Source organism: Muscardinus avellanarius (genome assembly GCF_963383645.1).
Source record: "Muscardinus avellanarius genome assembly, chromosome: 6".
In the NCBI taxonomy this organism is placed as follows: domain Eukaryota; kingdom Metazoa; phylum Chordata; class Mammalia; order Rodentia; family Gliridae; genus Muscardinus; species Muscardinus avellanarius.
In genome coordinates, this window is record NC_137791.1 from 35,788,750 (window position 1) to 35,804,901 (window position 16,152).

Consider the following 16,152-nt stretch of genomic DNA (forward strand, 5'->3'; position numbering starts at 1 on the left):
AATTTTTTTGTTTTGTGGTACTGGGGTTGGAATCCAGTGGCAGTATACCTCCGAACTATGCCCTTAGCCCTATTTTTCAGTCTTTTTCTTTTTGAAACAGGGTCCCACTGAGTTTTGAAGGGCCTCGCTAAGTAGCTAAGGCTGTCTGGGAACCATGATCCTCCAGTCTTCTTCTCAAATGCTGGGATTATAAGTGTGTGCCACAATGCCAGGCCAATGTGATTAAATTTTAAAAAATTTCTAATAATTCCAAATGATTTGAAATTAATTGCATGACAGATGTTTCATGACATCTCAGTTATTTTCATTTTATTTATTTATTTATTTATTTATTTACATATTTTTGGTATTGGGGAACGAACCCAAAGGTATTCTACTTCCAAGCTAAACCCCGAGCCCTAGTTTTTATTTTGAAACAAGGTCTTACAAAGTTGTGGAGGGCCTAAGTAGTTGAGGATGACTGTGAGGATTCTGTAATCCCTCCCAAGTACGAGGATTACATGCATTTTCCAACATACCCGGCCCATTATGTTAAAAAACACTTTTATATTAATTTTTCATATCATTACTGAGATTGTTTTCATAAAAGCAGAGAAAGAATGGTTTAGAAAGTGCACCTGTGGGAAAATACTGTGATTGTGCCGCCCCATTGCATGCCATAAGACATCAGCTGAAGAAACCCTGGGAAATGCTTCCCTTCTCATGTTCATATCATCACATGGCTGTTCTGAAGTTTGGAAAACACAGCTGTGCATTTATAGAGTCTTGCCGGGCGTGGTGGCGCACGCTTGTAATCTACACGCTTGGGAGACAGAGACAGGAGGATCACGCAGGTTTGAAGCCAGCCTCGCTTAAGAGACCCTGTTTCCAAATAAAAAAATACAAAAATAGGTCTGGAAGTGTAACCCGGAGGTAAAAGGGTTTCCAGGAACCACAGTACCACAAATATAAAGTCTCAAAATAACAATATATTTGCATGACCATATCTGCATATTTTTATTTTTTATTTTGAAACAGGGTCTCACTAAGTTGTGGAGGACCTCACTAAGTATATGAGCTTGGCTGCAAACCATGATTCTCCTGTCTCAGCCTCCCAAGTACTGGCATTACAAGTATGCGTCACCACCCCAGGCTTCATATCTACATTTTTAAAGGTTTATCTAATAAAATCAGCTCTTGTGATGTGGTTTCTCTAATGAATTTGAAATGTATTTAGAATAAAAAAAGTAATTGTGTTATCATTTTAGAAACAAAAGAGTAGTGTTTTAATTGTGGTTTTAAATGAAACATCCAAACTTGTGAATTTTTAGTATGTGTAATTATACAGAAATAGCTTAAATAGGCATTACATGATGCTTATCTGGATGACAGAAAATAGCAGTATGTAACCTATCTGTGGTGTTTGTCTATATTATCTATAGAGTTTGATGCAAAGCTTAATGCGAAAAGGGAAAGTCCTTTCTAGCTCCCTCTCACCCCTGCTGTATTAGGGATAGCTTTTCTTCATTCCATATCCCTCTTATGTTTTCATCCACATCTGGATGAAGGAAAGAGAGGTTTTCTAACCTACACCATTTCATCTGCCTATCAGTCTGCCCCAATTAATCAACAAGATAAAAGCTTGCTCATTTTAATGCCATAGACTTAATGTTTTATATTTTTATTTTGTTTTTCAGGCTATATTTTTCCGAGTTCTAATGAAGCAATGCAAATGTGCTGAAATGGTGACATAACTATTGACTGAAGCTGGAAAAGTAGCCAAAACCCTATCTTTTCTTTTATATGTGTTTGGTGCTTCTATAGGAAGAGTCAATGAAAGTATATACAGCATGAGTTTTATCATGAAGCTTCACAGACACTTCCAAAGGACAGTGATTCTGCTTGCCACTTTTTGTATGGTGAGCATTATTATTTCTGCTTTCTACCTGTACAGTGGCTACAAACAAAAGAATGAGCTCTCTGAGGTGGCTTCTGAAGTGGACTGTAGCAATCTCCAGTACCTGCCATATGGGCTCATGGAGGTAAAAACAGTGAAACTTTTTGATGCCACAAGGATAGCTCCTATAGCCCTAGTGTTTGTGGAGAGCCAGTACTCCTCCCTTGGTCAAGACATCATTATGATTCTCGAATCGAGCAGGTTCCAATATCACATCGAAATTGCTCCTGGAAAGGGAGATCTTCCAGCACTTACAGACAAAACAAAAGGCAAATATATCCTCATTATTTATGAGAATATTTTAAAATATATAAACATGGACTCTTGGAATAGAAGCCTTTTAGATAAATACTGTGTGGAATATGGAGTGGGTGTCATAGGTTTCCACAAAACCAGTGAGAAGAGTCTACAGAGCTTTCAGTTAAAAGGTTTTCCTTTTTCCATATATGGAAATCTTGCAGTGAAGGATTGCTGTATCAATCCTCATTCCCCACTGCTTCGTGTGACTAAGTCTTCTAAGCTTGAACAAGATTCTTTACCTGGAACTGACTGGACAGTTTTCCAGATTAATCACTCAGCCTTCCAACCAGTGATATTTGCTAAAATAAAGACCCCAGAAAAACTTTCACCTTCCACCTCCAAAGGTGCTTTCTTTGCCACTATCATACATGATTTGGGTCACCATGATGGAATCCAGCGAGTTCTTTTTGGCAACAACTTGAACTTTTGGCTACACAAGCTCATCTTCATAGATGCCATTTCCTTCTTGTCAGGAAAGAGGCTGGCATTGCCCTTGGATAGGTATATACTTGTGGACATTGATGATATATTTGTGGGAAAGGAGGGAACAAGAATGAACACCAATGATGTTAAGGTAAGTCTCTGTTATTTCAAAGTTTCAGTGTTTAACTTATCTCTTATGGGTTAACAAATATTTGGTTTATTTTAGAGCTAAAGAGGTTTTAGCATTTGTCTAATTTGTCTCTTCCCTTGGTTTACCTAAATAGAAAAAAACATGAATATTCATCTTTATACCAATAGAATTTTTTTTTGTGTGTATGTGTGGTACTGCGGTTCCTGGAAGCCCTTCTACCTCCGGGCTACACTCCCAGACCTATTTTATACTGTTTTATTTTTGGAAACAGGGTCTCCTAAGCTAGTGTGGCTGGCTTTGAACTTGTGCAATCCTCCTGTCTCTGCCTCCCAAGTGTGGGGATTATAAGCATGCGCCACCATGCCTGGCAATAGCAATAGAATTCTTAACCGCTAAATTATGGAACCAACCTAGGTGTCCATCCATAGATGAATGGATTACAAAACTATGGGATATATACACAACAAAATTCTACTAACCAATAAAGAAGAACAAAATTATATCATTTTCAGGAAATGAATAGACCTGGAGAACATTATGAGATTAGCCAGTTGCAGAAAATGAAGGACCATATGTTTTCTCTCACATGCAGAAGCTAGAGAGTAATTGAGATACAAGAGAGACTGTAGATATTGGAAGAGAAATCCCAGTGGAGCCAGGGAGGTGGCCTAGGGGTCTAGGGAAGGCAGAGTGGAGAGTGAGGATCAATGAAGAAATCACTTCCATTGTCAATATGTACACATGTGAAAATGCCAATCTCAATATCCTGTATTGGAGAAGCGGGGAGCAGGAGAGAGCCAGGGAAAGCACAAGTACTGTGTGCATGTATGTCACTATCTCTGTGAGCTACATTATGATGTGAGTCTATAATGTATCAAAAAAAAGAAAAGTTGATTTTCTACATATATTTAGAACCTTTGTAGAAATCGTTTTGTTTAGTTATTTTTTAAGAACTCTCTACCGTAGAAAACTAATCTTTATTTAAATATGAAATCAAAGTGAATTTGATTTACCAAAAATATTCTCACAAAATTTTTTAAGAATTACAGATATTATAAGTAGCAAGTTCAGACAGTTAAAAGTCATATATGTTAGTAATTCTAAACATATTTTTGAAACTCTTTAAAATATGTAGCTATGACTACATAAATATATCCATTTACATATAAGCATAAGGAATTAGCTTGATTTTAGGGAAGATTTCTGCTACATATACAGGCCCTTTTTGTGCTATATTTAAATATAGTTACATTTCTTACTGTGTAAAACTGTTTCCCATAAGTAGAAAGCAATTATTGAAAGATGGTTTTTTATTATTATTATAATTTGATTATGTTAAACAACTGCTTGTTTAATATTAATGAAAGTCAAAATTAAAATTAGTTACATATATCATAGTTTTCTATTAAAAATGCTATAGGATTTTATCTCTTTTGCTATATATTTCTCCTAAGAGTGAGATATTTTTATAGTTTTTATTATGTACAGCTTTGTCTTTTGGTAGAATATCTAGAAATCATATATATGTATTTTTATAATGTTATATAAATATATAAAATATACAAATATCTTGAAATCTGCTTCTCTTTTAGTGAGTTATTTAAGAATATAGCAAATAGCAGTAATGTTCATTATAGTAGTAAATGAACTGAGACTACCAGAAGAACCATTTAAGAAGAGTATGTAAAGAATTAGGAAAAAAGATTAAAAATTTCTATATTCTTGGCATGAATTTAGCTTAATAGAAATTAATTAATAAAGATATTATATTTAAATATCCACTAAATATTTTGCATTTTACTCTATTGTATTAACTTAAAACCTGGTAATCTTAGTGTTCATCTGTATTTAGTATTCATTTTGTGCAATAATCTTATTACAAATAGTAATACATAATTTTCCTTCCATTTTTTTCATTAAAAATTACTGTGATGAAAGTGTTTTCCAGTTTATGTATTTCTGAGGTAAAAAATGTTTAAAAGTGCCCCAAATATATTGTATTGAGATTTAAAAATATACCAGACAAAATTCTCTATTTTATATGTAAATTTGTCCTCTCTAATACTATATAAAATACAAAGAGTCTTTTGTGCTCTAGAAGTTGTTATTTTTTAGAAACACAAAAATTCTAGGCTTTCTAGGAACATTAAAGAAGAATTTAGCATGTATACTCCATGAACTGCTGATATTTATATAGGAAAATATTTTATAAGCTATCAGTTTTAAAGCATGCTCTAATTATTTGGTTTTTCACTACTTCTGAATTGCATCTTTGATTGTCTTCCAAAACAGTAATTCATATGAGGCAGTTGCCTTGAGTATATAAACATTCCTATTTATTATTTACTGTATGCAAATAACTTTTGGAAATATATAGATAAAATCAAACTATTATTCCAGCTTTTAAAAAAGGGGACAGGAGAACACAGTCATAGAAAAGCACCTTGTGCAGAACATCTATCTATTCAGTGCTTACTAGGCAGGCATTAGGGACACAAAAAGAAAGTACAACTTTCTTCCTAACCAATTCATGGTTTGGGGGAGGTTATAAATACATATGTATAGGACTTAAAACAAGTTTTTTGCAACAGTGAAAGTATCTATATAGTCACATATGAGAACTGATGTGGTAGCTGTGGAAACCAGTGTCTAGTCTATACACAGGAAAGAGTTTGAAGACTAGACTACAGTGGTGATATGATTTGGGAGGTTGAAGTAGTCATTAAGATAAAAAATGGCAATTTCTTGAAACTAGAAAGTGAGTGAAACAATAGAGAAAAAGACTGGATTCAAAAATTAGGAGGTAATTTTTTTTTAACTTTTTATATCTTTATTATTTTTTAGTTTTTTATTGGTGCATATTCATACATCATATTGGGGTAAAAAAACTTGTGTGTACATACATGTACACATCACCAATTTAACCCCTATCCAATTCCCACCCCATTCCCTCCCCGGCCCTCCTTCCCCTACTTGGCTTAGTGGTTGACTTCAATATGTTTAAGTACATTGTGCACTTTAGAGATTTTCCTCTTTTCCCCTCCTTTCTCCTCCTTTAGGTTGTCTTGTTTGCTCCTCTATAGGATTTCCTTTTTCATCTAGAGTTCCTCCTATGACCCCTTTCTCCCTAACTCTTACATCAATAATTGGTTAAGTGGAAGTAAAACAGCTTGTAGTAAATGATAGCATTAGGATTTTTATCATAACAGAATAACTGATAGTATTACCAACAACAGTGAGGGAGAGGATCATAGTGAAGGGCATTACAAGTCATAAAAGAAATCAGCTTTATTGAAATGCATATGGAACTTGCCAATATTACACAGGTAGTGGGTTCATAACAGAAGTCTGGGTAAGAATAGATTTCAGACCCAGTGTGCTGGCAAAATATATAATTCCTGTATTTGAGAGTCTGAGACAAGAGGATTATGGTTAGAAGCCAGACACAAGTATAATACCCTTGGGCTCAGTCCCAAGAAACACACACACGTATACCCCCCCCACACACACACACACACAGATTTCAGTCATTATTTTATAGGGAATAGTTCATAACATGAAAGTATATATGATCAGCCAGGGAAAAGATTTGCAGAGTAATGTATATTATAGAATGTATATAATAATATAATATGTTATAATGTATATAATATAATGTAAATAATCAAGTATATAATTTTAAATAACATCATCTTCCAGAAAATAGAGGAGCCAGGTCATGCTCACATGTAATACCAGTACTTGGGAGGCAGAAACAGGAGGTTCTTTGGTTTGGAGCCAGTCTCAGCAACTTAGTGACACCCTCTGAAACTTAATGACATCCTATTTCAAAATACAAAATAGGTCTGGGAGTGTAGCTCAGAGATAGAATGCCCCTGAATTATATGCCCAGTACCAAAAAAGGAAAAATAAAAAGTATACAATTATTTTACTTTTTGTGAATGACTAAATTATAATATATCCTTTCCCAATAACATAGACAGATGTATTTTTCATGTAAATGAAATTCTGGATAAGGGAAAACAATGCTTACAAAGTCAAATCCTTATCCAGTATTGTCTATTTTGGAAGAAAATATTTAATTTTTTCAGTTTATCATTTTTATGGGTGCATTATAGTTATACATTTTAATGGAGTACCAGATGCACATATGACTTCCCCAATCCACCCATTCTCTCTTCTCTCCCTTTTTCTCATGTTTGGCTTACTGGTTAACTATATTTGTAAAGTTCCATTATGTACATTAGGGTATTGCCCTCTTTCCCTTTCCCGTCACCACTAGTTAGGCCTTATTTGCTTATTCATGGTTTCTCCTCCTTTGTGTAGAGTTCCTCCTATGACAGTTTTTCTCCTTAGCTTCTGCATATTAGGGAGAATATCTCATTTTTTTACTTCTTGTGACTGACTAATCTCACTTAGCATAATGTCCTCCAGTTTCATCCATATCTCTGTAAGTGACATAATTTTCTTCTTTATGGCTGAGTAAAATTCCATTGTGTACAGTTATCCCACAGTTTTGTAATCCATTCATTTGTTGATGAACATCTTGACTGTTTCTATAGTTTGGCAATGTGAATTGTGCAGCTATGAACATAGATACACTTGCATTAGTTTGGTAGTTTGGCTTCCAATCATTTGGGAAGATAATGAGAGTGGTATTGCTGGATCAAATGGTAGGGATGGGGAGGGAATGGGGTGGGAATTGGGTAGGGGTTAACTGGGCAATGTGTGCATGTATATCCACACAAGTTTTTTATCCCATTATGATGTATGAATATAATGACCAATAAAAAATTACAAAAGAAAGACAAAAATAAAGGTGAATTCCTAATTAAAAAAACATTAAAAATAATGTGAAAAAATTGAAGGCCTCAAAACTAGAATAATAATGCACAATATAAATTTCAACTACTAATCATTGAATGAGTATTTTTTTCTGTGTGCAGTGGAAAATGTATTTTCTTAATTAACAAAGAAGGTCAGAATAGGCAGCAAAATCAGTTTACATACATATTTATCACTAGAATGATATAAGCATGTTTTAATGAGTCTAAAAGCTCCAAAAGAAATGATGACAAACCACAAACTTACTGATTCTTTCTGGAAAAGAAAAACTGTGAAGATGTAATCTTCATTAGTTTAGCAATTGCAAGCTACAGATAATAGCATTTAAAGAGTGGGAAAGGAAAATTGTTTAGACAATAAAATAGTCTTAAAAAAAGACAGGACTAATTAAAGCTAACTCAAAGTCAGAAAGAGAAGGGGCACGAGTGTGTGTGTGTGTGTGTGTGTGTGTGTGTGTGTGTGTGTATGTGTGTGTGTACTTGCCTGCATGCGTGCTTTCTTGGACTGTTTTTGTGAAGTTATGAAATTCAAACCTCCCTTGCTCTAAGACATACTGGCAAAGTTCTTAAGTTTGCTTACAGAATGTGTTTCCAAAGAAGGAAAGTGATGCTTCAATGACTAAATCATTTTAGTTTTACTTGAAAGCACAGCATGACCCAATGAATATTAACAACCCATGTTCACTTTAGGAACATTATCTTGGTCTAAGATTTATTCTACCTTTGAACTCAGCCCAATTCATATGATTTTTGTGTCCAAAACAAATGTGAAGTTGAATGGGAAGGTTCTTGGAAAGCTGGTCATTTAGAGATTTACAGAACTTTTAGTGGTCAAATACTTTTGTTTTGTTTCAATACAAAATTTTTATTGAACATAAATGGTATACATTTAAACTATACTTGGTGCCCTCTCCCCCTAACCCCCATTTTCCCTTGCCCCCTCCTACCACTGATTGTCCAGGGTAACCATGCCATATTCATAATTTTACACATATTTGGATGTAGACCTTCATTAATCAAGTTCAGCCTTCCTCTTCTCCTATCTCTCCATTCAAACTTTGCTGATATTTCCCCTCGATTATTTGGAGTCCCACTGGTATCCTCTATGTTCCCTAGTTTGGGCATGTCAGATGAAACATATGTACCTTCTCCTTCTGCGTTTGGCTGATCTCACTTAACATAATGCTCTCCAGGACTTTCCATCTTCTTGCAAATGATATGATTTTGTTCTTCTTTATGGATGAATAGAATTCTATTGTGTGTATTTCCCAAAGTTTTGCAATCCACTCATCTGTTGATGGAGACCTGGGTTGGTTCCATATTTTGGCTATTACGAATTGTGGTGCTATGAACATAGGTATGCATATGTTGCTGTAGTTCTATGCATTCAATCCATTTGGAAAAATAGCCAGGAGTGGTAGAGCTGGATCATATGGTGGATCTATTCCCAGCTTTCTTAGGAATCTCCAAACAGATCTCCATAGTGGCTGAATTAGTTTGCACTCCCACCAACAGTGTAAAAGAGTTCCTCTTTCTCCGCATCCTCGCCAGCATTTGTTGTTATTTGATTTCTTTATACTTGCCACTCTGACTGGGGTTAGATGGAATCTCAGTGTAGTTTTGATTTGCATCTCCCTGATGACCAATGATGTAGAACATCTTTTCACGTATCTATTGGCCCTTTGAATCTCTTCTTTTGTGAAGTGTTTATTCAGTTCATTTGCCCATTTCTTGATTGGGTTGTTTGTTTTGCTAGTGTAGAGTCTTCTGAGCTCTTTGTATATTCTGGATATTAGCCCCCTAAATACTTTTTTTTTAATTGGTGCATTGGAGTCATACATCTTAATGAAGTACAAGATGGTAGAGACACACATACACAAAACACTCACATTTAGCCTTCTCCAATTCTCATTACATTTCCTCCTCCCTCCCTCTTTCTCACCTTTGGCTTACTGGTTGACTTTGTTATGTTTGTGAATGTACATAATGTACATAGGGAATTTCTCTTTTCCCCATCCCATCTCGCTTCATTTGCTCATCTATTATTTCTTCTTCTTCATCTAGAGTTTCTCTTATGACCCCTTTTCTCTCTAGCTCACACATATCAGGGAGAGCATCAATTTTTTTACCATTTGCGACTGACTAATTTCACTTAGCATAATGTTCTCCAGTTCCATTAATTTTCTTGCAAATGACATAATTCTTCTTTATTACTGAGTAAAATTCCATTGTATACATATCACATAGTTTTATAATCCATATAAAATAAAGTAAAAGCCTTTATAGATCTCTATCTCCTGGGTCTCTCCCTCATTTTTATTCTATAAAAGACACACATTTCTTTTTTAAATCTGATAAGCTTTTTTACATCCAAATGAAAGTGACAAATCAGCACAATCACACTTGGGCACACTAAACAGTTGTCTTTCCCTTTTTTTTTTTATAGGTATTCAAGTGTCCCTCTTGTTCTTCTCACTACCCTAAACCTTCCCTACTGTTTTCCTATATTTCAATATTTCTTAACTTGTGTCTTTTGGATTAGTGCTTAAAAAACTCCATTTTTTTACAGTAGCTTTAGAACAGAGAGCAGTTCTTAATCTTTAATACATAATTATTTTACTCTCTGAAGATCCTGGAGAGCCTAGGGAAAGGAAAGTGCTGAAAATAGAAGTAGGAAGCCATAAAGTGAGAAATAAGTGGTGTTGAGCTTAGAAAACCAACATGGCTGGTTGACTTGCATCTTGCTTGGGGCTGACCTTGAGAGGCTGCAGTCAGAGTGGAAAGGTGAGCTCTATGCTGTCTGACTTCACTGTCTCAAGTAGGTTTTCACCACTTGGCCAGGTAGAGCCTGAGGCTTCATAGAATCATAGAAAAATAGCTTAACATACCAAATTTTTTTTTTTTGTGGGGAGGGGAATGGAATCTCTTACTCCATAAAAATTGAAGGGATACAAAAATTTCTGTAGATGATTCACTATTTACATGCTATTTATGACTATCAAGGTTTGTAAACTGTATATAGTACCAATCTTTTGTTTTTGCCTTAAACCCATATTTTTAAAATTTTCTTCCATTATCTGTCATGTTTCTTAACTTTTATTTGCTGATATCAGTTTTAATTACAATATGCTGTTATGCTATTAATATACCTTATGGATGTATGTTTGTCACAAATATTTTATTAATTTTAACTGTATACAGTAAGTTAAAATAATTATTTTTAACTGTATTAAGTATTTCCTGCACATATATTTTTCTCTCAAGGTATATATGTTATCTCCACTCTGTTCACTGTGTTTTTCAAATTTACTATATTCTTGTTCTTTTAGTGTGTGTGTGTGTGTGTGTGTGTGTGTGTGTGTGTGTGTGTGGTGGGAAGGAAATGAATAAGGTACTTGATGTTATCGAAAGAGGTAGGCTTAATTCTCTAGCTCTGAGAGTGGGTTGTAAATATTTCCTTATCAATTATTGTATTATGTATTTTGTAGCAATTTTAAGTGAATATTTTAGATATATTTTAATTTAATATTTTATCATTACACGATTACCTTTTAATTTAATAATGTGTCTCAGTAGCTATTTTATTATACCAACACTTTTTTGGTTACTATTTGAAATTATTTTCTACCCCATTTGTATATATTTTCAACTTTTCTCTGTGCAATATACATTATTTTTGAAAAGAGCTTCTAAACATGTTTTGCATTTTATCTACTATATCAACATCTGCATTTAAATTTAGATTAGTCTACATGCCATTGATTGCATTATATATCTTATTTTTGATTACATGCGTCCTATTTTTCTATTCTTGATTTTATTTCCCTCTCTTTTATTACCTTTATATTAATTTTGGGATTAGTTTTCTTTTTCTTTTTTTGACTCTCTACTGGTTTGGAAGAATATATATATATATATATATATATATATATATATATATATATATATTCCTTTAGTAGTTTTTTCTGACACTTAAACAGATATACTAAAGAAGTGCTAGAATTATTCCATGAATTATTCCATATTTTCAAATATCAGTCAAGATGTACAAAGTAGTTAGTCTCCAATCATGCCCACTTTACTTTGGCTAATAAGAGCTTCTCTTATCCTAGATGTCCACTATGCTGTTGTTTAAATCCAAATAGCAGACACTGTTGTTTTTACTGCTCTGGTTAGATTGTTTTCTTTACTAAGCATTCACCCTTTGCTGTCTGCTGGGACTCCCTGCTTCTATCTGTAAACCTGATTTTGCAGAGCAGTGGCCTAATGCCAAGAACATGTAATCCCAATCATGTGTCTTCTCTGCTTAGACCCCAATAATGACTTCCAGTTACATCCAGACTCAAAGCTGCAGTTCTTACAAGTTTTGCATTGCCCTTTACCTTACTGCCCACACATTCTGCTCCTTCCCCTCATTTCTTCTGCTCCTTTAGTATGTGATTTTACTAAACTGAGGCCTCACGAGGACAATTTCTCTTTTTTTGGGTCTATTTTGTTCACCTAGAAATATGCCTGACTTAATGTATATTTTTGAATGAATATATTCTATTCTTTCTGAAGTATATCCTTTAGAAGGTCATTTGATAAAATTGATTCATAGTAAAGTAGCTCAGATTTTGTGAAATATGAATACCTTTATGCTCAAATGCAAAAGATAATTTTGTTGAGGATATATGCTCAGTTTTCTCAGGTATAAATATTGCTGCTCATACTGAGGAGACTGGAATTCTCTGGAAGTCATTTAGATTTACATAGTAGTAGAACATGTTCTGTTCCACTGGTTAAGAAATGATTTATAATTGTTAAAAGTTATTAAGGTATAGTTGTCAGAAAGTCACAAAGAGCCATTTGTGACTGTTCTTATAAACATGAAATGTTTCTCTCTCTTCTTTACTCTCTCCCTTAGTTTGGTGTAATACTGACTTCTAAATTTGATATAATGGGACCATAATATATAGAGAAAATCACTTGCAATATTATCATTATTCTTAAATAGCCATAGTGTTCTAGAAACTATACATTTATTTTAAGGAAATAATCTTCAGGAAGTAACTTTGTAATTGAACACGAGAAAATGAAATAGAATATTATTTTATAAGCTACTTACACTTAAGCATGATAAAAGAGCAGGCTGTCCTAGATGAAATTAAAGCTCAAGTTGGCAATGAATTCCACATGCTGGACTGGAGGATTACAGATGGGACATTCAAAATAAGCAATTATAGTCTAGAGAAGTTCAATTCAGGTCAGAAGATCATGCACATTTTCTCTATTAAAGTACACTTATGGATGAAAATGACATTTTTGATAAAAAGTATTCAAATCAAGGAGAATTTTATTATTTATGAGTTACTAAATTATATTCTTCTCTGCCTTATAAGAATTTATTTCTTCTAACATTACATAGTTCTAGAAAATAAAATGAAAATTATCTCTTTTATATTTTTGTGTTGATAATTTATACTGTTCAATCCATGAACAATACAAATATCTACTCCTAAAATAACACTTATGGAGTGCATATATTTATTGTTTTAAGGATTTCACTTTCATTATTACTTAATTTTGACAGAAATCCTACAAAACAAAGGCTATCAGTGAATTTATAAAAGAAATGAAGACTCACTATGACTAAATTGCCTAAGATCTTTAATAAGGAAACGATATTTCCAGGATACAAAAATACAGGCCCACCTGGATCCAGAATGTGAGCTTTTCTATATTACACTGTTTCACAGTTGTGGATATACTGCAATAATATGGTGCCCATAGAAATTTCTTCCCACTGAATTCAACTTTATATCAAATTATATCCTAAAAAGTGTGTTAAAATTTCATGGGTGATACGTGGTTACATATTTGCCTTGGGCTTGCATATAAATTTGGAACAAAAACTTAGTATCATTCATTTCTTGAAATGCCTTGGACTGAAATAAGCACAATAAGTTGTTTAAGGTTAAATTTTAAAAGTTGCTCTAAATTCAAATTTCTGGAAGCAATTCTTTCTAAGCATTTTTCTTGCAATTGTGGCAACTTAAAATTTTAAGAGTTTTGGACAAATTCAAGTGGTTCAGTGAAAGGCACCAGGTGCTGGATAAAGAAGATAAATTGCCTATAATTCAAATAATTGTATGTTCTTTTTATCTGTATGCACTCATATTTAAAGTCTATGTGATATTTTAAGGTGTTTTTATACAGCATTCCTTATACTATTTAAAAGTACACAAACAGGCCGGGAATGGTGGTGCAAGGTTGTAATCCCCACGGTTGGGTGGCAGAGACAGGAAGATGGTGCAGGTTCGAAGCTATCCTCCCTGGCTTAAGAGACCCTGTTTCAAAAAAAATTATATATATTATATATATTACATATATATAATATATATAATATGTTACATATATATTACATATATGTATATGCATATGTATATGTATATGTATATGTATATGTGTATGTATATAAGTCTGGGAGTGTAGCCTAGAGGCAGAAGGGCTTCCAGGAACCCCAGTACCACACACACACACACACACACACACACACACACACACACACACAAAGGACATAAACAAAATAGGAAATGTCAAAGAGATTCTGAAGTATTGTCAGCCAGCCTGTGGGAAACATGATAATATCTAAAGCACTTTTTTTTGGTTGTTCTTAACATTTTATGGCCTGTTATTTGTAATGAAGCTATAGACTGAAATACAAACATAGACTTTAAATCATAATGTTAATCATAAATTATTAAATCTATCATTTTATAGTTATGCAGTTCAAAGGTCCAACATGAGTCTCACTGGGCTAAATCCAGGGTGTCAAGCAATAATGTGTTTGTTTCTGGAGGCTCTAGGAGAGAACCCAACATCTTGTCTTTTCTTTCCCAGTTGGCTCAGGTGTCCTTCCTTCATCTTCAAAAACAACAGTGTTGCATCTTTCTGTGTCTTCTTTCATAACTACATATCTCTCTCACTTGAACTGGAAAAGGTACTCTGCTATTAAAGACTATAGTGATAAGACTGGGTAATTCAGGAAAATTTCCTGAAATTATGGTACTTAGTCACATCTACGAAAATCTCTTTTGCCAGGCAAGGTTCATAACCACAGGTTCCAAAGATTAGGATGAAATGTATGGGCAGAAAAAGTGGGAGAGATGGTTTTTTAAACATTAGTTCTGCTATTCAAGTATGCATGTTGGCAGTTCCTACAATGCCTAAGCATTTAATGGCCGTGTCCCCAAAGACCTAACTTTATTTCTGTTCTTCTGATTGGAAAATGAAATGTTGGTGGTAACTTCTATGACCAAAGAATTAATTTAGCTCTGAATCAATATTAGCTCACTGGGAGAAAAAAAAAAAAAAAACAAAACAAAAAAAAAAAACAATGCCTTACTACTCTAAAAGTCTCCCCCATTAAGATGTATGACTACAACGTACCAATAAAAATTTATTTAACAAAAAAAATAATAAAAAATGGTCAAAATGGGCAGGCAAATAAACCTCTTTCCACTTAGGTAGTTTAAAAAAGATTGCTTCATTGGTTTAGAACTGGTAAACAAATTCAGCAAATTTTCTGTATATAAAATGTCTTAAAATATCATAAGCTTTTTGTATACCAACCATAAATTCATTGAAAAAGAAATCCAGAAAATACTTCCACTCATTATATTCCATAAATAAATTAAATACTTAGGAATAAATGTAACCAAGGTGGTAAAATACCTCTACAAGGAAAATTATTTTTAAAAAATTGAAAAAAGCAACCAAAGAAGACCTGAGAAGATTGAAAGATCTTCCATGTTCTTGTATAGGCAGAATAAGTATCACCAAAATGACCATTCTTCCCAAAGTGATCTTTAGATTCAATGTAATACCCATTAAATTACTAAGGAAATTCCTCACAAACATAAAAAAAAAAAATTCTTAAATTCATTTGGAACAACAAAAATCCCAGAATACCCAAAATAGTTCTCAGCAACAAAAAACATGCAGAGGAAATCACAATACCTGTCTTTAAAGTATACTACAAATCCATAGTAATTAAAAAACAGCATGATACTGGCAAAAAGAACGGGAATAAACTTACCATATGATCCAGCAATACCACTTTTGGGTATCTACCTGAAAGAATGGAAATAAAACTCTCAAATTAATGCATAAGTATCTATGTTCATAGTATCAGAATTCATCATTGCCAAACTATGTAATCAGTCAAGATGTTCATCAACAGATGAATGGATTACAAAATTAGGAGATATGTTCACAGTGGAATTTTACTCAGCCATAAAGAAAAACACAATTACATTATTTACAGGGAAATGATGGAACTGGAGAACATTATTCTAAGTGACATTAGTCAATTAAAAATATGAAATTGGATATTCTTCCTAATATGCAGAAGCTAAGAGAGAAATTGGGTTATAGGAAAAACTCTAGATGAAGAAGGAAAAACTATATGAGCAAATAAGGTAACCTATCTGAGGGGAATGGGAGGAGGCAGAGGA

General features: G+C 33.6%; 1 protein-coding gene across 1 annotated transcript in view; it reads left to right on the plus strand.

Moving 5' to 3' along the window:
* Nucleotides 1–1,820: 1,820 nt before the first annotated feature.
* The window catches only part of LOC308263899 (bifunctional heparan sulfate N-deacetylase/N-sulfotransferase 3), a gene marked incomplete at its 3' end in the record, with an annotated part of 209,860 nt that continues 195,528 nt past the window's right edge, over nucleotides 1,821–16,152 (plus strand). The window contains exon 1 of the mRNA XM_080697030.1: nucleotides 1,821–2,810. Coding sequence (XP_080553156.1) covers nucleotides 1,830–2,810 — 981 coding nt within the window. The 5' untranslated portion in view covers nucleotides 1,821–1,829. The remainder of the gene's footprint in view (nucleotides 2,811–16,152) is intronic.